Raw genomic sequence first — 23,478 nt, 5'->3', positions numbered from 1 at the left:
GCGAGGACCCGAAAAAGGTCGTACGAGGCGTCCGTCCCATACGCCACTGCGGCTTCTAGCTGATCTGCTTGGGCAGCCTCATCGGACGGCAGGTTCTGAGACGTGAGGAGTGAGACCTCGAAAACCCGCTTAAGGAAAACTTCCAACTTACGATCCTGTGTGTCCCGCAACGCCACACCTCCCGTCACTGGGATAGTCGTCCTCTTCGTGACCGCCGACACTGCGGAGTCCACCTTTGGGACCTTGATGAGGTCCAGAAATCTTCGGGGAGCGGGTACAGCTTTTCCATAGCCCGGCTGCTCTTCAGGGAGGCCTCCGGGGTGTCCCATTCCCTGGTGAGAAGTTGTAAAACGAGTCATGAATGGGAAAAGCCCGAGCCCTCGGCCGGAGTGCCGCCAGGACAGATCTCCCTTCCTTGAAGAAGTGACGACAGCGGGAGCTACTGGGGCAGGCGGGTCTGGTAGCGGTTCCAAATCTAATTCTTGGATGATCTGCGGGATGAGGTCGTCCAGCTCTTCCCTCTGGAAGAGGCGTAGGGTACGCGGATCATCCCCCTCCTGCGTGCCGTCCCCTTGTCCCCCGTCCGGGAGGTCAAGTCCATGTCCCGCTGGGTCTGGCACCGCCCCCACTGCCGCGGGCGTGGATCGGACCCGGGTAGGAAGGCGGGAGGCCCCCACACCCGGAGGGTCGGGGGGAGCCGGCGTTGAGGGCGACATCCGAGGGATCTTAGGAGGGGGGGGTCCCACAGGTGCTTCCAGCCCCTGCAGATAAGCGGTATGCATGAGCAGGATAAACTTCGGAGAGAACCCCGGCCTGCTCGGGTGCGCTTCGGGGGCGGCGTGGTTCCTGCTCCCTGGCTCTGGGTGCTTGGTTCCTGTACCAAAATCGGGGGAACACCCCCGCTGGTAGAGTCCTCCAGGGATCCGTTCTCCCTCGTGGCCTCCAGGGATCCGTTCCCCCTCGTGGCCTGCGCCTCAGGGCGCTCAGAATGTAAAATGGCCGCCGTTCCCGCCAAAAATGGCGGAGTGGCCGGCCCGCGCCGCCCGGGCAAAAAAGAGAAATCAGTCAGGGACTGTGAGGTACCTTCCCCCCTGGGAAGGCATCGTGCACAGATGCCCTCCCGGGAAATCCGGGACCCCAGGTCTCCGCAGGCCGCACAGCAGGACGGCCGCGGCATCGGGATCGCTGTAGGAGAAAAGAAAAAGCCATGGGGGGGGGCCACGCGCACAAAAGCGCCGCTGCGGGGGGGCCCGGTCGGCCCGCACTGCCCGCTGTCCGAAAATAGAGGAGGGTGCCGCGGGGGGGGCCTTCCCGGCCACACGACCCGCCCCAGACATCTTTCCCTAAATGGCTCAGCAGCCCATGAGGAGCTGTAAAATGGCCGCGGGTGAGGGAGTAAAGAGCGAAGAGGCCGGCTCCACCGGCTTTCGCGGGCACCGGGGGCTGAGCTGTGAAGGAAAAAACTACAAAGGAAAAACAAACTTACCCCTGGCTGCAACGAGAAATAAACAGCAAGGCCGCAGAGAAGAGACAAGGAAGAGAAGCCACTCCCCAGAAGTTGAAAGAACTCTGCCTTACTTTTTTTTTTTTTTTTAACTTAATACAAACTTGATACAAACATGATCCACAGAAAAAGACAACAACAAGCCATAATCAAGCAAGAAAGTGAAGAAAAAGGAAAAGGAGGGGAAGCCTGATTCCCCTACTCGCATCTGCTGGAGTCAGAAGATACTGAACTCCTGCAGAGTGGGTAGTAGTATATATGGATACGCCCCCTCAAAGCTTGTGCTGACTCCATCTGCTGGATTGGGGACATAACCCACTGTCTGGACTGATCCAGGTACGTACAGGGAATTGCATTTTTTTTTCTGTTTTCATGCATTTAGGCTGAATCCATGTTCCCACCTTTGCCATTATAGGCTATCCAGAAAATTTCTTTCTTCATTTATAAAATCTGACGATCAACTGATAATTTCTTCTGACAAATTCCTCCTTCTTTTGCTGAAAGTTTAAGCAGCTCAAGCAGCCAGCGTGTCATAGTCATCCCACTGTCCCAGAACTGAGACAATCCCAGCTGCTTGTGCTGTAATCAGATATTACACAATATACAGCATCTATTCTAGCTTCTAACAAGTTCATACCTTACGACAGTTCTCCAGGGCTGGTGAGTAGTCCTTCAGCTTCAAATGGCACATGGCTTGGTTAAGATGGGCAGCGAGGATCAGTGCTCTAGCCTTGGTTTCATTCTCTCCAGAAAGCCCAGATTCATGGTCCAACCATGACACTATCTTCTTATACTGTAGTATGGCTTGTTTAAATTTCCCTTCCTGAATGAAATTACCAGACACAGAATAAACATGAGTTTTGGTCTGAAACAAACCCTATTACATAAAGACAAGCTATAATACAATATGCACACAGGAAGAATTTCTATAAATCTAGAGTAGAAAAGTACAGATCTGCTATGCTGCTTCCAATAGTAGTACAAATGTTTTAGAGTAAATGAAGTACAACATGGTCCTTTAATGTGGTCTAACTTGTCCACTTGGAAAAAACTAAATTTAAGCAACAGTTATTTAAAAATAACTGTTGCTTAAATTTTTGTTTAAATATAAGGAAGACCTCTTGAAATGTTTATAGAATGTTGTGGCTATTAATTCTGCATTTTCTCAAAAACATTTAAGCTTGTATAGGAAATTGGAGGTTTGAAAATCAAGTTAGGAGAAGAAACTTGTGTTTTATTAATTTTCCCAAGTCCCCTTGATATGTTGAGAAAATATCCTGAAGAGGTTTTTCTACCTTGGCTCAAGTGTATTATCTTCCGATGGGCAAGAAGTCTTGTGAAGATGGAACTAAATTAGAGCATAATTTGTCCTTGGACAAGCTTGAGTTAACTGCTTTGAAGGAATCCTCAAGATCTAGCAATGGTGGGAAGATCTAGCAGTGGTGGGAAAATTAGTGGTGACTCTGCTGAAGGAAAGGATAGTGAACGATCTCCAATCCAGTAGGTTGCTTGATCAGAGGCAGTATGGATTCACCAGGGGAAGGTCCTGTCAGACGAATCTGATTGTCTTCTTTGAGTGACTAGAGAACTGGATCAGGGAAGAGCGCTCAATATAATTTACTTGGATTTTAGTAAAGCTTTTGATACAGTCCCACACATAAGACTCATCAACAAAATGAGAAGCTTGGTAGTGAGCTCCAAGGTGGTGACATGGATTACAAACTGGTTGATGGATAGAAGACAACGTGTGATGGTAAATGGAACCTATTCTGAAGACAGAATGGTGCTATGGAGTGCCACAGGGATCGGTGTTGGGACCAGTTCTGTTCAACATCTTTGTGAGCGACATTGTGGAAGGGATAGAAGGTAAAGTTTGTCTATTTGCGGCTGATACTAAGATCTGCAACAGAGTGGACAAGCCAAAGATATGGCAGCTGGGACTCAATGCCAAGAAGTGCAGAGTCATACATCTGGGGTGTGGTAATCCGAAAGAACTGTATGTGTTGGGGGGTGAAGGGATGATGTGCACAGAGCAGGAGAGAGACCTTGGGGTGATAGTATCTAACGACCTGAAGTCAGCAAAGCAATGTGACAGGGCGATAGCTAAATCCAGAAGAATGCTGGGTTGCATAAAGAGAGGAATATCTAGTAAGAAAAGGGAAGTGAAAATCCCCTTGTACAGGTCCTTGGTGAGGCCAGTGTTCAGTTCTGAAGACCGCATCTCAAAAGAGACAGAGACAGGATGGAGGCGGTCCAGAGAAGGGCGACCAAAATGGTGGGTAGTCTCCATCTAATGACTTATGAGGAGAGGTTGAACCTGAATATGTATACCCTGGAGGAGAGGCGCAGGGGTGATATGATACAGAACTTCAGATACTTGAAAGGTTTTAATGATCCATGGTCAACAACAACCTTTTCCATTAGAAAGAATTTAGTAGAACTAGAGGTCACAATATGAAACTCCAGGGAGGAACTTAGAACCAATGTCAGGAAATATTTCTTCACGGAGAGAGTGGTGAATGCCTGGAATGCCCTTCCCGAAGAAGTGGTGAAGACAAACTGTGAAGGAATTCAAAGGGGCATGGGATAAACACTGGGGATCCCTAAAGGCTAGAGGATGGGAATGAATGTAAAGAGGCATAGGTGTAGCTTGCTGGAATGGTGGTTACTACCCATGTCATCACCGAACACATGAGTAAGGTACTACCTTCTTTAATTTCACCTTTATCAAGTGGGTTTTGTTAAGAATAAGGCAGCTAGTTCCTATATAACTAAATTACTCACCACTGTGACAATGTGCAGGGTTACCCGCAAACAAGCTTTAGCTATTGGCTTTGATTCCGAAAAAGCTTTTGACAGAGTGTCTTGGGACTATATGATCTCAGCCTTGGGGAGGTTTGGCTTTCAGGGTCCCATTCTGGAGTTTAGCTCCCTTTTATATAAGTCACCTGTTTTGAATATTTTAGTAAATAATCTCGAATCATCTGATGTCCCTATTCAGAGGGGATCCAACAAGGCTGTCCCTTATCGCCTTTGTTATATATCTCTCCATCGACCTCTCCTTAGGAAAATTATAGATAATCCCCATATTAACGGGTTCTCAACAAACAAGCAGGAATTTAAAATTGCGGCCTTTGCAGATGATGTGTTAGTTTATCTGGTCAGTCCAGAAGCTGCACTTCCTGTAGTCTTATGAACCCAAAAATAATTTGGCCTATTTGCTGGGCTTAAAATTAGTCAGGATAAATCGGAAGGTTTAGATGTATCTGGGGAGTTGCGCTCCCAGTGGAGAGGGAGCATCCCCTTGAGGTGGGTAACTACAGAAATGAAATATTTAGGAATCCATATCCCTTTGCATGTAAAAGATCTTTATGATTCTAATGTAGGACCTCTGAAAAAGAACCTCCTTAAGACCCTCAGCTCGTGGAAGGGACTGCCACTATCTGTGTCGGGGAAAATCTATCTTTTGAAAATGATGAAGATTTCTAAATGGCTGTATATACTACAAATGCTACTAATATGGTTAAGCAAAAAAGATATGTCTGAAATAAACAGGGGTATAAGTTCTTTACTTTGGGGGAGGGGGGAGGGAGACATCAAGGATACCTCTATATACTCTGCTGGGGTCTAGGGAGCTGGGAGGGCTAAACTGTCCAAACATGCATCTGTACAATATTGCTTGCCTACTACGTCATTTGCGAGATTGGATTTCTGAAACAATTTACCCCTAGAGTTCCTGAAGATTTGGGCTTGGCTTCTCTCCTCAGGAGCTATAATACAAGTCTCAAAAAAGGATTTGCCAGAGTTGTTACAGAAAAACTTTATGGTTATTTCATGCAGAGCTGCTTGGCGTTCCATTTGCTCCTCCTTACACATGCCTTTTAAGGATTCAGAGGAACCCCGATTTTCTCTCGGGAATTCACAACCCATTTGTGCAGTGGAAAAGACAAGGTCTAACCTATATTTCTCAATTTTTCTCGATTAGGAACCTAGTGATGTGCAGTTTTTAAGATCTGCAAGCAATGTATGACCTCTTGTCTAAAGATTTTTATGGGTTCTTGCAAGTCAGACATTATATTCAAGGTATGTTGAGGCAATGCTAACCCTGGCACATTTTCTGTATTAGAAGAATTATTAAATGGAGAAGACGGCAAGAGGCATACCTGTGCCCAATATTATAAAGCCTTGCAATTACTCCAATCCAAAGATCTAACTAGAGGATTGTGGGATTGTTGGTCTACTTTACTCTCATTAGAGTTAACTGTTATAGACTTGAACAAATGTTTTGCAAAAATCAACTCTACTTCTGAAAATATAAGGCTCAGAGAAGTACAGTTTAAATTCTTACATCAAGTGTATCTACCACAGTCGAGAGCATTTAGAATGGGAGTCTCATCCTCTGTTAAATCTCTTAAATACAAAGAGATTAAAGGTGATTACACAGCTTTTGGTCTTGCAAGGTTATCCAACAATTTTTGGGAGGTATTCAAACCTTACTAGCCCAACTTTGGGGGACGACCATCCCATAATCCAATGAAATATGATTATTTGGTATCTATATGGTGATTCAGCCAACTCTGTCCAAGTCACAACAACATTTCTTGGACAAAGACTCCTTAGTTGCAAAACGGATTATTTTAATTAACTACTTTAAGGAAACAGCAGTTTTGTTAGAGCAGTAGGAACAGCAATTTTATAAACTATTGTGTTTTGAGCATTTAACAGCAAAAATGTCCTCCTCTAAAGAATATGCACAAATGATGGATATCTAGAGAGACTATATATATATATATATATATATATATATATATATATATATATATACAGTCCCTACCGATATATTTCAGGGTTGGAATTCTTAATTTTATTGACTCAGGTCTGTAATGTCAAGATGATCCACTAAGTTGTTGTTGTAATCTCTGCATAATTGTTTTGCAGTTTTCTGTACCCCTTGAGATGGGGGGGGGGGGGAAAGGTTGGGTAATAAGGGGAAAAATATCAGGCAATGTTTTCTCTCAAAACGCTTTGTATTACAAATTGTATTACAATTGTTGTATGTTTTATGTTGCTATTTCCGGATGAGGTGTTCTATGTTTCGTTGATGTACAGTGTTAATAAAAATAAGTACAAAAAAAAATAGCTAGTCAGAAGGCAAGCATAAACCAGGAGTTTGTGTGTACGTCTTTCCCTCCCTTCCACCCCTAGCTCATCCTTTGATTTATCCTTTCGTGCTTTGTGTAAAATAAGTTTAGTTATGTTTGTTATTTAATTAACCTCTATTAAGCTATCTAAAAAGTTTGCTTTTACATTGTTAATTCTAGATGTTCTATGTATCCGACTAAGGAATTATATTTCCTGCTTGTTCAGTTTGCAGTGTAAACCGGCCTGATTTGCATTTTATGCAAGAAGGTCGGTATATAAAAATTATAAATAAATAAATAAATAAATATGCAGCTGACACTTTCACACACAAAAAACAAACCAACCCATTTAATCAGCCTTTTAACTTAAATTCAGAAATTCCACACGCCTTAACGAGAGTTTAATCATTCCCTTGTAGGTCACTACCAGATAAATAGTGAACATACTAATACATTTAAAGGACCCCAATTGTACACATTCCTACTCCCATAGCAACTAGGAACTGAGCAAATTAACATGAAGGCAGCTGTCCAGTCTTTTGCATCGAGTGTCACATGTATGATTTATTACCTGCTGGTGAGAGGTTGAATGTGTGCACCCGGTGCAAAGGGATCCTGTCTCTCAGAGAACAAGTCTGATCTCTGGAGGCTAGAGTGGCAGACCTGGAGGAGCTGAGACAGACAAAGAGGTATATAGATGAGACCTTCGGGGACATAGTAGCCAAGTCCCAACTCCAGTCTGGCAGCCCTGGTGCTGCCTTGGAGGAGGACGATTTCCTGGTCAGAGAGCATCAACTTGCTGCAGCAGGAAGTAATCCTGTAGCAAGGACCTGTTCTCCAGGTGATGCACTGTCCTCTCGCACAGAGGATGAGTCTTCCAGGGCTACTGCCCAGGAAGGAAGGGTTAGGTCGGCAATCATAATTAGTGATTCAATTAATAGGAATGTACACAGCTGGGTGGCTGGAGGGCATGAGGATCACCTGGTAACATGCCTACCTAGTGCAAGTTGGCAGGTCTTACACTGAAATCGTCGGCTCAGTTTGCTGCGGCAGTCAAAAAAAACCAAGGAGAATGTTAGGAATTATTAGGAAGGGAATGGTGAATAATATGGAAAATGTCATAATACCTCTGTATCGCTCCATAGTGAGACAAGTCATTAAACCCAGGCTGTCCTCGATGCAACTGGACACCACTGCCGACTTTATACTGGCGCACTGTCTTAGGCACGCATCCCCTTCCCAGAATTTAAAGACCATTGCAGGAAATTCCTCACAGCCCCTTCTGATAACGTCTGATAACGTCTGCTACTGAGGCCTATAAAAGGATTCTACGGACATGATTCCAGTGCCTCAGCAACAGGTCAACCTGCTTCCAAAGTAGTGTGTGTTGCCAGCGTCTTTGTCTTTGGTTCCTGTATTTTCAGTTCCAGCTCCAGTTCTAGCTGTCTTTGGTTCCAGTTCTAATTCCAGCCCAGTGTCCTGTGTCTTCAACCTGCCAACCTTCGACCATAGCCTGCCACTGGGTACGACTTGCCTTCTCCTGTTCCAACCCTACTACATCCTCAGATTTCACCACAAGCAGAGGCTCCCACCCAATTCCTGCTGACCCTGGAATTCAAAAGCTCAACCTGAGGGGAATGTGGGCATGTAAAGGCAAAGCTCCAGTTGGGCTTCTGCCTCGTCTGGATCTGCCTGCTTAAGGTAGAGACCTGCAGGACTCCAGCCTGCAAGCAGTGTCAATTCCACTTCGACTCAGGGGTCCATGCTCACAACACCTACAGGATAGCTCAGATGAGCAGGGAGGCACTTTGGTCAACCCAGTGAAGTATGAAACGCTAAAGGCAGTACTGGCCAGACGTTAGCAGAAAAACAGGGAAAAGATGATGTGAGCATTAAGCATCACTCCCTGGAAAACCTCTCTGCTAAGAGTATCCAGCGTTCTGGAATCGTTCCCTGAGGGTACACAGGAATGAACTTCTTGAGAGAAAATTTGACCACAGCAGATTGGCTCAGTAGCTGCCTTTTTCGAATCCTCTGAACAAGATAAATTATGACCGCCTTCTTGTTCACAGAAGCCACAAAGAGAGGGTTCTCCCACATCCTCATGTGTACTGAAGAATTTCATGTACTGGGACTGCCATGATCTACTTAGAAGGCTCCATGAACTACAGGATGTCCAGCATTTTGTTTCTGGTTTCATCTTCCTTCAGTAAAGGAAACTTCAGTTGCTACAATCGGAGCCTTAGCTATTAATTGTATTCTAGTTCTAATTAAAGAAGTTGTCTCATCTTTAGGAGTACAGCTTGATTCCTGTCTCTCAATAACTACCTTTATTTCTGCTACTCTCCAAAAAGTATTTTTTTTACTTCGCTATATTCATCATCTTCAACCTCTACTGGATCCACAATTTAGCGCAGGTCTAACGTAGCCGGATATAACTTATCCAGCTAAGAAGCAACTTCTACATGGATATTCAGTGGCATACTCATGCGATTTAGCTAGATAAGTTATATCCGGCTAAGTTTCATACTCAGATAGCTTTTAAATATTGGACCCTGGTTTTTTATTCTAGCCTATGATAACCTAAATTAACACTCTTAGTAACTCTGGTTTTGGTCTATTTTTTTGCAGCATATGTTGTATTAGTGATTGGTCGGTAATTTATTTTACTGTTTAATTTATGTTATTTTGTGTCTTTTTTTTTATTAATCCTATTTAGCTTACTGATTGTTTTTGATGTACGTTTTATTTGATTGAGAATGTTATGAAGTTTTAATTTATTGTTGTCTTTTGAATATGTATAATTACGTTAGAATTTAGTTTATTGCTTAGTTTTTTTCAATTTTTCTCTACTTTATTGGCTTAGGTATGTATTTTTATTATACAACCGCTTGGATAACCTGCTTAAAAAGCGGTGTATAAAATTTTAATAAATGAAATGAAAATGCTCCCATAGCTACTCTTAATCAAGACTGTGGGCTTACACTATCTCTATGTGCTGATGACATACAGATTACCACTTTCTTTAGCTCTAAATCTAGTCCAAATCTTACAGTATTCAATTTAGAGTAAATTTTAAGAATCTGACGCACGCAAAACCCGGGAGATACGCGAGTGGCTGGGCAGAGCGTGCCTAGAGCGCATTTTGAAAACAGCCCGGCTATGCAAGTATCTCTCGGTATGCGCGGAAATGCTGGGCTCAGTGAAAGGGACAGACCAGAGATGGGGTCTGGGCAGGGGGCCAGCCGGGTCAGCACCATTAGGCGCACATGTTATAAAATTGGTGCTTCTTTTAAAATCTACCTCTGCATGTTTAGACCAAGTAGTTTCTTAGCTATCTTTTCACAAACTAGAAGTTAATCCAACTTTTCTTACTTTTTTTGAAGTAAAAAAAAAAAAAGAAAGAAAAAAATCACTACCGGCCGTTTTGAAGACCGATGCTGATATGCTCGGCATCAGTGTTCATAACCAGCAGACCGCCGGTAACCGTGGGGGTCACGTTAGCAAGGAGGCGCTAAGGTCGCGCTAGATTGCGCAACCCCCTAATTTGGGTATTGCATGGTGCCCCCCCCCCCCCTTCGGGCACCATGTGTGCATTAAGAAAGCAGGCGCTGAAAAGTCAGTGCCCGCTTTCTGTGAAAAATATTGCATCAGCCCCAAGGCCTTAAAGAGGGGAGCATTTGTCTATTGGGGCCTGGAACCAGAGAAATTCCTGCGCATCATTGAAGTTTCCTCCTCTGAAGGACTGGAGTTCACCATTGGTATAGCCACCATCAACATTGCTTCCCCTCTGCGACCCAATGTTTTACCAGACTGCTGTGCAGCTGCAACTGTGGTTGGACCACAGCATGCACCAACATGATGCACCTGATGCAGGGAACCAATGCTCCGCAAGGTCTTGTCCAAGGCCTGCTGAATTTTCTTATCCATCTCCTCCTCAGACTGCCAATGCCAACATTGGCTGGGAGGCAGGAGGGGAAGTCACATCTTTCTGGGAAGCCAGAGAGGTATTTATGGCAGACACCTAGACCCTTGGAGACTCTTATAGTTCCTGGGAATGCATTTATAATGAGTTCTCCTTTCTGCGGGAATGCTTTGGGGTATTCATGGCTGCAGCAGAATACCCCTGCTTCCGGCTTTGTGCTTTTGATGGAGACCAATGCTGATGCTTCTTCGCCTTATCTTGATGTTTAGCATTGGAACTTATTGATGCCAGAGCCAAAAAAAACTAACTCTTGGCCTTCTTTGAATGGGAAGAGTCAAGACAACTGAGTCCCCATGGTCTTTCCTGATACTCGATGTCAAAGAGGGTCGATGCCGTCCCAATGTCAAAGGATCATCAGCGTCTTGTGCAGTTCCTGGGTCCCTCAGTATCTATGTTAATGCCTTTGATGCTGATGGGCTGGGTTTACTGTGCCTGACATGCTTCTTTATGGGCTCCCCCTGGGGATCAAGGTCTTACTTCAACAACACCTTGAGATGCCTCCAGACACAGCTCACATTTATCATTGTGGTCTGTGACAGACATGACCCTGTCGCACAGAGAACATCTCTTGAAGCTGTTGGTATGCTTATACATGGCCAGATGAAAAACCAAGGAGGCAAACTCAAACTCTATGACCTTAGACAGCTAATGCCCTTCAGTGCACTGATTGATGTACCGACTGGGCCTGACAGTGGAATGAAAACTTGCATAAAACAACCAAAAAACCTTACCATTGTCACTTAACAAGGGGAAAAAAATGTGGGCCTGCAATACATGATTCATGCCAAATCTAGAGAAAAACACTAAAGAAAACAGGAGTGAAGATATGTAATTGTGGGCTCCACGGAAAAGGAAAGATTGAGGGGCCCCTCTGCACATGCCCAGTAGGTAGGGCGCAGTCAAAGTTCTAGAAATTGACATAAAAGTTCTAGGCTGGGCCCTATAGGATGATGTCACCCTACTTGTGAGATCTGACATCCTGCTTATCCTCTGAGGATAATGTGTTATGGACTTTTCTTTCAGGAGCTTGTCCAAATCTTTTAAATTGCATCATGACCAAGTTCTCTAGCAAAAAAGATTCTAAAGTTTGGACTGTGCACTGAGTAAAAATGTACTTTCTACAATTTGTTTTAATTCTGCTGGCTTAGTTTCATGGAGTATCCCCTTGTTTTAGTGTTTTTTGAGAGGGTAAACAACAGACCTTTATTTACCTGTTCCACCCCACTCATGATTTTATGAACTATCGCATCCCCTTTCAGATGTCTAATTTTCAAGATGAAGAGTTGTAACCTGTGAGGTTTCATAATGGGGAGCTGTTCCATTACCTTTATAATTTTTGTTGCCACCCTTTCCACCTTTTCTAGTTCTGCTATGTCTTTTTGAGATGAAGCGACAAGAACTGAATACATGATGCAGATGCAGTGTGGATCAATACAGAGACAGTAAGATATTTTCCTTTTTATTCTCTGTTCCTTTTCAGATCATTCTTAACATCCCCAGGGAGGGAGTCATTATCATTGTTCAAGAGTGACACTAGTGGCTGGATTCAGGGTCCATGATTACAGGGTTCCAGAAGGAGAGGAGGACTATCATTACAAGGACTTTACTATTTGAGGGCGGATGTAAATAAGGGGGAAAAAATCTACAGGTACCTGTAAATGAAGGCTTATGATGCCAAGAGCTCAGCTTTGGTTCTGATGGAGCTGAAAGCCCAAAGAAACAGAAGGAAACTGCTGGGTCAAAATAAAATTCTAATGAACTGAGAAATTATTGTTGAGCTACCAACACTCAACTGGGAATCCAATACTCAGAAACTTACTTTGAAAAATAAAGTTCCTTTATCTTTCACAATGGCTCCTTGTTCCAGTTTCTCTTCTAAGTTCATCTCCCAAGATTCTTTTGCCTGTTCAAAGAAATAATTCAACCAATTAAAAAAAACAAAAAACAACTAGCTAATGTTTTACTGTACTTGCTTCCCACAGTTCAAATACTACTCTCCACCAATTCATGAGCCTCCATGCCCTCCCTCCCCACCGCCACTATTTTTTGTTAGTGGATCTGTGCTTCAGCAGAGGTGCTACTTTCAGAAACATTAGTGGCATCAACCTTCACAGTGTGGCATTGTTAAGGAAAACACAATCTGGAATGAGCAGTACACCAAAGAGAATGAGTACCTGGTGCTCAGTGCAGGGTGCAATTACTACTGTCCATGACAGCAACCAAACCCAAGATCCCTTATGCATCTCTACCAGAGCACAGATTAGCTGAGCAAGGATGTAGTGAAGGTCCAATTAAACTCAGGTCAACTTACATTTAGAGGTTAACTTTCAAACCTTCTCGCGAGTACCCACATATGCACATCCTACCCACACATAATTAAAAATGATGCATTTATAATAATTTTACATGAAAAAGGACTTTCAAAGTACAATCTTATTTATTTATTTATTTTGAACTTTTATATACCGACATTCATGTGCAAACAGTACATATCATATCTGTTTACAGCGAAACGAGGGAAGCATAAAACGAGAGCCTTACATCAAACAGGGTTACAGGAACTGGGATAAAAAATAACATATAAATAGTATGGTCTTCCTGATATATATCAGCCTTACATTAAACAAGGTTATAGGAGCTGGGATCAAGTATAAACATATAAATACTATGATACTATGATACTTGACTGAAAAACTTGACGGAAAAACATGACTGAAAAACTTGACAGAAACAAGACCTGTCTGCGAGGTAAAGTCTGGTTAGAAGTTCGGAAAGCTTGACTGAGAAGGTATTCCTGTTATACTGGGAAAGGCAGATGGAACTTAAGAATTTACTGAAAGACTTGAGTGAATAGCCAGGCTTTGAGTCTTTTTTTGAAGGTGGTCAAAGATCTTTCTTGCCGGAGGTCTGGCGGGAGAGCATTCCAATGTGAAGGGCCAGCTGTGGAGAGGGCTCGTTTCAATAAGGAGGATTTGATAGGGGGGGCGTAAAGAGTGTCTCTATAGGCAGATCTGATCGGTCTGGCGGAGTAGTGGTGACGAAAGGGGATATTTTGATCCACGGGGGTGAGGTTGTGTAGGCTTTGTGTATAATCATTAGCACTTTATACTGGATACGGAATTTGATTGGAAGCCAATGAAGGTTACGCAGAATGGGTGTAATGTGCTCTCTTTTGTTGGTCTTGGTTAAAATCCTCGCCGTAGCGTTCTGCAGCATCTGCAGGGGTTTGATGGTATTGGCTGGTAGACCGAGCAGAAGCGAATTGCAGTAGTCTATTTTAGAAAAAATGATGGTTTGAAGAACAGAGCGGAAATCTTGAAAGTGTAGAAGGGGTCTCAGTCGTTTTAGGACTTGTAGCTTGAAAAAACAGTCTTTTGTGGTGTTATGGACAATCTTCAGAGGTGCATGCATTGCTATGGTACCAACCAGAAAACCCTGCTGAAGAAAGTAAAAAGGACACTTGGAAATGGTATTAGGCCTATTCTAATGTTTGTTGAGTATGGGCTTCACCCTCGAAAAGCCATGAAAAAACTGTATTACAATTTCAATATTGTAAACCTCCCATACCAAAACAGCATTAAATATCGAAACAGTTAACAACCTTATCTATGAAAAAGAAACACTGCAACTATTACACCAGGCACTAAAACATCAATATGCCTCCTATTAGGAAAATAGAACAAGCCAGGCTTCTATAGATCCCAAATTTAAACACAGAATCATCATAATCTTTTTCTGTGGCCAATACTACATTGTGATTGAAAGAGATAGATTTTAACTTTAAGGAACCGAGAAATAATAAATAAACCGCTAATAAATAAATAATAAACCGAGAAAAAATAAATGTAAAAAGTTATAAGTTTACTAGTTTTACGTTTACTAGTTTTAAGTTATAAGTTTCTAGTTTATTGCCCCCCCCCCCCCACCCCCCACCAAACTGCTGGACAAAGACATTTCACCACTCATTGAATTTTTCATTTCAAATATCAACAACAAAAGACCAACAATCATCCTAGGAGACTTTAACCTCCACACAGGCGTCTCCCCACTTTCCCAATCATGCCAAACACTGATGGAAGTCCTTACCACCCTCCAATTCACTCAACTCGTTAACCACCCAACACACAAAGCTGGACACACCCTAGACTTGATTTTCACAAATGACAACTTCTTTTCAAACTCAACTATATCCTACTCCCAAGTCCCATGGTTAGACCACTTTCTCCTTCAATGCATGACCCAAACTGATGTCATCAACAAGAATGAAACCAACAAACACTCTCATTCAGGTACAGACCTCCTTTCTCACCCGACCTACTCCAACACGAGCTGGAAAAACAACTGTCAAACATAGATCTCTCCAATATAAATAATGTCAGGCAATCATGGCATCAAATCACCACCGAAACAGCCAACACCATAAACCTGGAAAGAACCAAATTAATCAAATCAAAAAGACAAAACAGCAACCCCTGGTTCAATTCACAACTAAAGGAGACAAAAGCCACCCTAAGATGAAAAGAAAAAGACTGGCGAAAAAAACAAATGTCCACTAACCCTGGAAAGATACCGTACCAACCTTGCCCTCTATAAAAGCTTGATAAACAAATCAAAGAAAGAATACTACAGCAAAAAAATCTCTAATTCCTCAAACAACCCAAAATCCCTCTTCAACTTAGTAAACAACCTAATTGCAGCGAACAACAACTCCCTCCCCAACAAAAACCTAAGCCAAGATCTTGCAATGTTCTTCAAAAACAAAATCAGCAAAATATCCGAAAAAATAACTAAGACCACAAGCAACAACTCTCAACTGATCCGCAAAGACATCACACCCTGGACCAATTTTGTACCTATATCAATCACTGAAACGGAGAAGCTAATCAAGTCATTAAACCCAGCCCGTCACGATCTTGACACCATACCAACACAATCGTTCAAAGAAATCTCCCAAACTATCTCCCCAACCATCACAGCTATTATAAACAAATCACTTGAAGAAGAATTACCAGACAAACTAAAAATCGTCACCATAAAACCCATCCTAAAAAAAAAAAAAGAACCTCGACCCCAGTGACCTAAGCAACTACCGCCCTATATCAAACCTCTCGTTCCTTGCAAAGCTAACCGAAAATGCCGCTCTCAAACAACTGAACAATCATCTTGACACAAACAAAATCTTATACCCCACCCAACACGGCTTCAGAAAAAAATCACAGTACCGAAACATTACTCATTAACCTAACAAACACCATCCTAAGAGGATTTGACAACTGACAACGATACATCCTCATCCTTCTCGATCTATCGGCCGCCTTCGACACAGTCAAACACAATAGTCTAATCGACAGACTATCTGAAATTGGTCTAACAGGGAAAACCCTAGATTGGTTCACATCTTTCCTCCAAAACAGAACATACAAGGTAAATTTCAACAACCACACCTCTGAAGCCATCCCACTTGAAACCGGAGTCCCACAAGGCTCCTCGCTATCAGCAATCCTTTTCAACATTTACCTATTACCTCTTTGCCAACTTCTCTCCAGTCTCAGCGTCACTTACTTCCTGTACACCGATGACATACAGCTCCTCATCCCAGTCACAAACCACATTGAGAACGTGCTACAACTCACTGCTACAACCATTAACAAAATTAAAATCCTATTAAACCAACTGAAACTATGCATCAACACAGACAAAACTGAATGTATGCTGATTGAAAGAATCAACACAGGAGATCACCAGAACCACTCCATTATCATCAACAACCCCATCAAACTAAAAGAAACCGTTAAAGATTTGGGAATATGGATTGACCCACAGCTCAACCTTAAAAAGCACATCTCCTTGAAAATAAGAGAAGGTTTCCACAAGCTATCAATTCTCAAGCACCTCAAACCATTACTAAACAATTCAGACTTCAGAACCATCCTAAAAGCCTTGATTTTCTCAAGCATCGACTAGTGCAACTCGCTCATGATAGGACTCCCCAAATCAACCCTTCACCCTCTTCAAATACTACAAAATGCCACAGCGTGGATCCTCACAGGCCACAAAAGATCAGACCACATCTCCCCTGTCTTAAAAGAGCTACACTGGCTCCCGATAGAACAAAGAATTGAATACAAAACTCTAGCAACATTACACAACTCAACTCAACCACTATGAATACGACTGCATTAACACCCTAATCAAAACACACCACTCTCAACGCAACACCAGATCAACAAACAAAGCTTGTCTAGAGATCCCATCAGCAACACAGCCAAACTCACCACAACCAGGAAAAGAGCATTCTCAATAGCCGGTCCATATCTATGGAACTCCCTACCAACCTACCTACCTAAGAACTGAAAGAAATACCATATCTTTCAAGAAACTGCTCAAAACGTGGCTCTTCAAACAAGCCTACAAGGATGGGATAGGCTAAACTAACCATTGCACAGCACACACTCCCTTACTATCACCACAGCACCCCCCCAACCCCCCCACTGAACAAGCTCCCCAACGTCCCCCTTCTATTTACCCTACAATTCCAACGTATGCCCTCTCTCCAGCAATGCGACTCAAGCCGCCACATTAACTTTGCTAGAATAACTGTTTCTCCCTCAAAATATCAGTTTTTTTCCCTTTGTTAATCCGTCGTTTCTGTTAGGATTGTTAACTCTTGTTACAGCTGTCCTCTGATTCTAATGTTCACTGTTACTACAATCCTCTCATGATTTTTATGTATAATGTCCAGATATATTCTACACTTTAAGAAAGGTGGAAAGAAGGCAAAACGATTGCCGGCATGGTTAAGGGGGGAGGTGAAAGAGGCTATTTTAGCCAAAAGATCTTCATTCAAAAATTGGAAGACGGATCCAACAGAAGAAAATAGGATAATGCATAAACGTTGGCAAGTTAAATGTAAGACATTGATAAGACAGGCTAAGAGAGAATTTGAAAAAAAGTTGGCCATAGAGGCAAAAACTCACAGTAAAAACTTTTTAAAATATATCTGAAGCAGAAAGCCTGTGAGGGAGTCAGTTGGACCGTTAGATGATCGAGGGGTTAAAGGGGCACTTAGAGAAGATAAGGCCATCGCGGAAAGATTAAATTATTTCTTTGCTTTGGTGTTTACTGAAGAGGATGTTGGGGAGGTACCCGTATTGGTAATGATTCAGATGGACTGAATCAAATCACGGTGAACCTAGAAGATGTCGTAGACCTGATTGACAAACTGAAGAGTAGTAAATCACCTGGACCGGATGGTATACACCCCAGAGTTCTGAAGGAACTAAAAAATGAAATTTCAGACCTATCAGTAAAAATTTGTAACCTATCATTAAAATCATCCATTGTACCTGAAGACTGGAGGATAGCAAATGTAACTCCAATATTTAAAAAGGGCTTCAGGGGCGATCCGGGAAACTACAGACCGGTTAGTCTGACTCCAGTGCCAGGAAAAATAGTAGAAAGTGTTCTAAACATCAAAATCACAGAACATATAGAAAGACATGGTTTAATGGAACAAAGTCAGCATGGCTTTACCCAAGGCAAGTCTTGCCTCACAATTCTGCTTCACATTTTTGAAGGAGTTAATAAACATATGGATAAAGGTGAACCGGTAGATGTAGTATACTTGTATTTTCAGAAGGCATTTGACAAAGTTCCTCATGAGAGGCTTCTAGGAAAAGTAAATGTTATGTGAGGGCGGTTTTAGTGTGCCCATGGGCCTCAGCTCGGGCCCAGACCTTCAGGGCCGAGCCAAGGGTTGACGGTGGCTCCGCATGGCTGACGGTCTTACTCTCTGCCAGGCCGGCAAGCTCCCAAGGCCAACATCCAAGGATGGCCTTAAGTCAATAAACTCCCTTCTATCAAGCCTCAACTTGATTCTGAACACTAACAAGACGGAACTACTACTCATCTCTCACGACGGAAATCTCACACTACCCAACCTTCATCCCGCAACCCCAAGTCAGAAACCTAGGAGTCATCATGGACAAACAACTGAACTTCAAGAGTTTCATCAGCAACACGACTAAGGACTGCTTCTTCAAACTTCAAGTATTAAAAAGTCTGAGACCTTTCCTCCTCCACTTCCATGACTTCTGCACAGTGCTCCAGGCAATCATCTTCTCAAAAATAGATTACTATAACTCTCTTCTGATCGGCCTACCTGCCAATACTATCAAACCATTACAGATGCTGCAAAATGCAGCAGCCAGAATTCTTACCAGGTCCAAAAATAGGGACCACATCTCTCCCATCCTGATGAACCTCCACTGGCTCCCTATCAAATTCAGAATCTTATACAAAGCACTTACCATAACCCACAAAGCTCTCTACAACATCACTCCACTAGAGCTCAAGATCCCTCTCCGACCAAGCTTACCATCCAGACCGGTAAGAGCAGCATATAAAGACACCCTCCAGGTCCCCCCATTAAAAACCACATTAAGAAAGAGAGCCATCTCTTCGTCTGGACCATCACAGTGGAACTCTCTTCCGCCAGACCTCCGACTTGAACATTGCCCGGTCACATTTAAGAAAAGACTCAAAACCTGGCTGTTCAAGCAGGCCTTTTCTTAAATCAGATTTCTGTTGACCCAATTCAGTTCACTCACTAGTAGTCCATTGACTCTTTCCAACCTTCGCTCGATATAGATGAATATTATTTGTCCTTCTAAAGTCCCAATCCCTAGATCATTTGCCAATACTACTGTCTCATACCAATCATAACCCTATTAGACTTTGATGAAAAACAGGGGTATAACTCAAAACTATAAACAATTCATGATCCTAGTTTGTACACCCTTGTTTCAATGTAATTGCTCTCTACGAGCCACTGTTAATGTTACAATGTAAACCGAATTGATTTGTAACCTCTTACAAGAATTTCGGTATATAAAACTGTTAAATAAATTAAATAAATAAATAAATAAATGTTGGAAGTTGAATGGTCCTCCGACCATTCCGAGCCCTTTCGGACCTGCTGCGAACAGCATGGAGCAGCAGGCCTGGCCTGAAGTTGAGGGCAGACGGCCTTGACACGAAGACATGACAATGATTGATGCGACGGCATCTAGACGAAGACACTGGGTTGATGCAACGGCATCCTTGGATGAAGACACGGGGTTGATGCAAAGGCATCCTTGGACGAAGACACAGGGTTGATGCGACGGCATCCTTGGACGAAGACACTTGGCTGATGCGACGGCATCTCGGACATAACAAGGAACTGAACATCCACACGGCAAGACACAAGGCATGGACATTGGCACTGTCTCTCAGGGCGCCCTACTCAGGCCACCCGCGGGACTGAGTCGCGGACCACCCTGACCCACTGCGCGCCCTACACAGCCCTTGCAGGCTGGTCACGGACCACGAGGAGAACAGAACAGCGCAGGAAAGATCCAGGACATGACGGCTCGAGAGCGCAGGACACCAGTCCACCTGCAGGCCACTCCAACCCGGGAAAGACGTCGTCCGAGGGAGTCCGGCCCACAGGACCAGAAGGCTCAGGAGCGTAGAAGATGAGACGCAGGAACACACATCAGGACGTGGAGGAACATAGCGAAACATCACAACATGGACCGGGACCTCAGGCAGAACACCAAGACATGAAGACGTGGAAGAAGGCAGACGAGACGAGACGAGACGAGGAGCTCCAAGAAGACAGAAGACCTTACAAGGCTCTGGCAGGCAGGAGCCTCCAGAGGAAAGTCACCACGATGCAAGGCCCAGAACAGACTGACGAAGCAGCCCTTTATAGGGCTAAAGCAGGAAGTCCCATCAAAGGTGGGGCCAGCACACTTCCTGTGCCTGGCCCTTTAAATTCAGCAGAGAGGCGCGGGCACGCGCCTAGGAAGCAAGCAGAAAGCAGCAGAGAGCTGTGCAAGACCGCAAACAGCAGCCTGCACCGTTGTCATTGCGTACAGACACCGGCAGAGCCTGAGGAGCAGGACCTGCCGTCGGCAGCGGCTCTAGCCGCTGCAGGGAGCCCCGGGGCGGCCCCAACCGCCGGATCAGCCCGGGGATGCGGCCTTAGCGCCGCGAAGATGGGAGCAGCGACGGGGGCGGTCCCGGCCCCGCGGGAGATGTAACAAGGCCGCGGCTTCGACCACGGAGCACAGGAGACTCCAGGGCGGCCTCCGGGCTGCGTGGGCAGCAACGACTGCGGCACCAGCCGCATAGAAGGCCCGACAGCGGCGTCCTGCCGCGTTGGGGGAAACAAGAGCATGGGAAGGTGAGTTTGCTCGCGGGGGAACCCGCGGGCAGTGTTCATAACAGTAAAACGTCATGGGATAGGTGGCGATGTCCTTTTGTGGATTGCAAACTGGCTAAAAGACAGGAAACAGAGAGTAGGATTAAATGGACAATTTTCTCAGTGGAAGGGAGTGGGCAGTGGAGTGCCTCAGGAATCTGTATTGGGACCCTTACTTTTCAATATATTTATAAATGATCTGGAAAGAAATACGACGAGTGAGATAATCAAATTTGCAGCTGATACAAAATTGTTCAAAGATGTTTAATCACAAGCAGATTGTGATAAATTGAAGGAAGACCTTGTGAGACTGGAAAATTGGCCATCAAAATGGCAGATGAAATTTAATGTGGATAAGTGCAAAGTGATGCAAATAGGGAAAAATAACCCATGCTATAGTTACACAATGTTAGGTTCCAGATTAGGTGCTACAACCCAAGAAAGAGATCTAGGTGTCATAGTGGACAACACATTGAAATCCTCGGTTCAGTGTGCTGCAGCAGTCAAAAAAGTAAACAGAATGTTGGGAATTATTAGAAAGGGAATGGTGAATAAAACGGAAAATGTCATAATGCCTCTGTATCGCTCCATGGTGAGACTGCACCTTGAATACTGTGTGCAATTCTGGTCGCCGCATCTCAAAAAGATATAATTGTGATGGAGAAGGTACAGAGAAGGGCTACCAAAATGATAAGGGGAATAGAACAGCTCCCCTATCAGGAAAGACTAAAGAGGTTAGGACTTTTCAGCTTGGAGAAGAGACGGCTGAGGGGGGATGTGATAGAGGTGTTTAAAATCATGAGAGGTCTAGAACGGGTTAATGTGAATCGGTTATTTACTCTTTCGGATAATAGAAAGACTAGGGGGCACTCCATGAAGTTAGCATGTGGCACATTTAAAACTAATCGGAGAAAGTTCTTTTTTACTCAACACACAATTAAACTCTGGAATTTGTTTTCAGAGGATGTGGTTAGTGCAGTTAGTATAGCTGTGTTAAAAAAGGATTGGATAAGTTCTTGGAGGAGAAGTTCATTACCTGATATTAATTAAGTTGACTTAGAAAATAGCCACTGCTATTACTAGCAACAGTAACATGGAATAGACTTAGTGTTTGGGTACTTGCCAGGTTCTTATGGTCTGGATTGGCCACTGTTGGAAACAGGATGCTGGGCTTGATGGACCCTTGGTCTGACCCAGTATGGCATGTTCTTATGTTCTTATGTCTATGATGAGAAAGCAAGCAATTAACTTATACTAAAGCCTGAGAGAGAGAATCAAGGCCGCACAGCTGTTTCTGAAAACTGATAAGAACTCGGAAGGAGGGAACACTGTTGGGTTTCACAAGAGTTTGTAGTGTATAAGGGGAGACAGCGAGAAAGAGAGGAGAGAGAGCCCAGGATGTGATGGTACAGCTGATTCTTTGGAAATGGAAGCTTTTTATATCTATGTAGCAATTGTTATTATCTACCATTACGTTTTCTATACAATCTGATTTTATTTGTTCTATCCTTCTATTGCTCAAATAAACTTACTTCCTTACCTGGAACCGTGACATACTGAATCCAAGTTTGTGTGTGTCTCTCTGTGTAGGGGATAAGCCCCTAGGTTTAAGCCCTCAGGTATAATCCCAGTAATTATGTGTTTATATGAGATTAGCTCCCCAGGTCAGAGCCCCTGGGCAGAATACCAGTGTGCACGGCCTGAACCCGTAACAGGGCCCCAGAAGGGCATCCCTTGCTCCAGATTGGACAGGGTTTCCCACCATGAGGGATTGCCAGAGGGGAGTGGTGATAAAGAAATAAGCCCGAAAATCCTGGGTGGCTTGGCACTACTGGGAACATAACGTCCACTGCACTCTGGGATTGTAAAGACAAGCGATCGGAATGACATGCATAGTCGCCGCCAAATGTCCCAGAAGTCACAGAAACTGGTGTGCTGAGACATAAGGGCAAAAGGAGACTATTTGAGCTAGGGCAGCAAGTGTCTCTGCCCTGCCTCAAGGTAGAAAGGCCTTCTTCTGGATAGTGTCCAGCCTGCCCACGATGAAGTTCAGTTGCAGTGATGGCTGGAGATGGGATTTTGGACAGTTGATCAGAAATCCCAGATCTTCCAAGGCATGTGTGGTGGACTGTAGGGAACACAGAGCCCCCTGCCTGGAGTCGTTCTTGATAAGCCAATCGTTGAGGTAAGGGAATACATGTACCCCTTGCTTTCAGAAGATAGGCCCCCACTACCACCAGGCGTTTGGAGAAGATGCAGGGTGCTGACGCTAGGCCAAAGGGCAACACATGATACTGGTAGTGCTCTTCCTCTACCAGGAACCACAAGTACCTCTGATTCGCTGGCGAAATAGGGATATGGGCATATGCATCTTTGAGATCCAGGGAGCAGAGCCAGTCTGCAGCTCTGAGGACAGGGATCAAAGTTCTCAATGAGACCATCTTGAATTTTTCCCTGACAAAAAACTGGTTTAATGCCTGCAGATCCAGAACGGGGCGAAGGCCACCAGTTTTCTTGGGAATCAGGAAATACCTGGAATAGAACCCGTCCCCTCAATGGCCGAATAGGACTGGTTCGACTGCTCAAGCTGTTAAGAAGG

The 23,478-nt window shown here is 43.9% G+C and overlaps 1 protein-coding gene across 1 annotated transcript in view; it reads right to left on the bottom strand.

The window, feature by feature from the left end:
* The window catches only part of FKBP4 (FKBP prolyl isomerase 4), a 193,068-nt gene that overhangs the window by 22,884 nt on the left and 146,706 nt on the right, over window positions 1-23,478 (bottom strand). The window contains exons 7-8 of the mRNA XM_029599954.1: window positions 12,450-12,533; window positions 2,142-2,327 (exon numbers count right to left, since the gene is read on the bottom strand). Coding sequence (XP_029455814.1) covers window positions 2,142-2,327; window positions 12,450-12,533 — 270 coding nt within the window. The remainder of the gene's footprint in view (window positions 1-2,141; window positions 2,328-12,449; window positions 12,534-23,478) is intronic.

The sequence above is a fragment of the Rhinatrema bivittatum genome, chromosome 4, assembly GCF_901001135.1.
Source record: "Rhinatrema bivittatum chromosome 4, aRhiBiv1.1, whole genome shotgun sequence".
In the NCBI taxonomy this organism is placed as follows: Eukaryota; Metazoa; Chordata; class Amphibia; order Gymnophiona; family Rhinatrematidae; genus Rhinatrema; species Rhinatrema bivittatum.
Note: the sequence above shows the minus strand (reverse complement) of the source record. Positions and strands in the feature narration are given on the sequence as shown.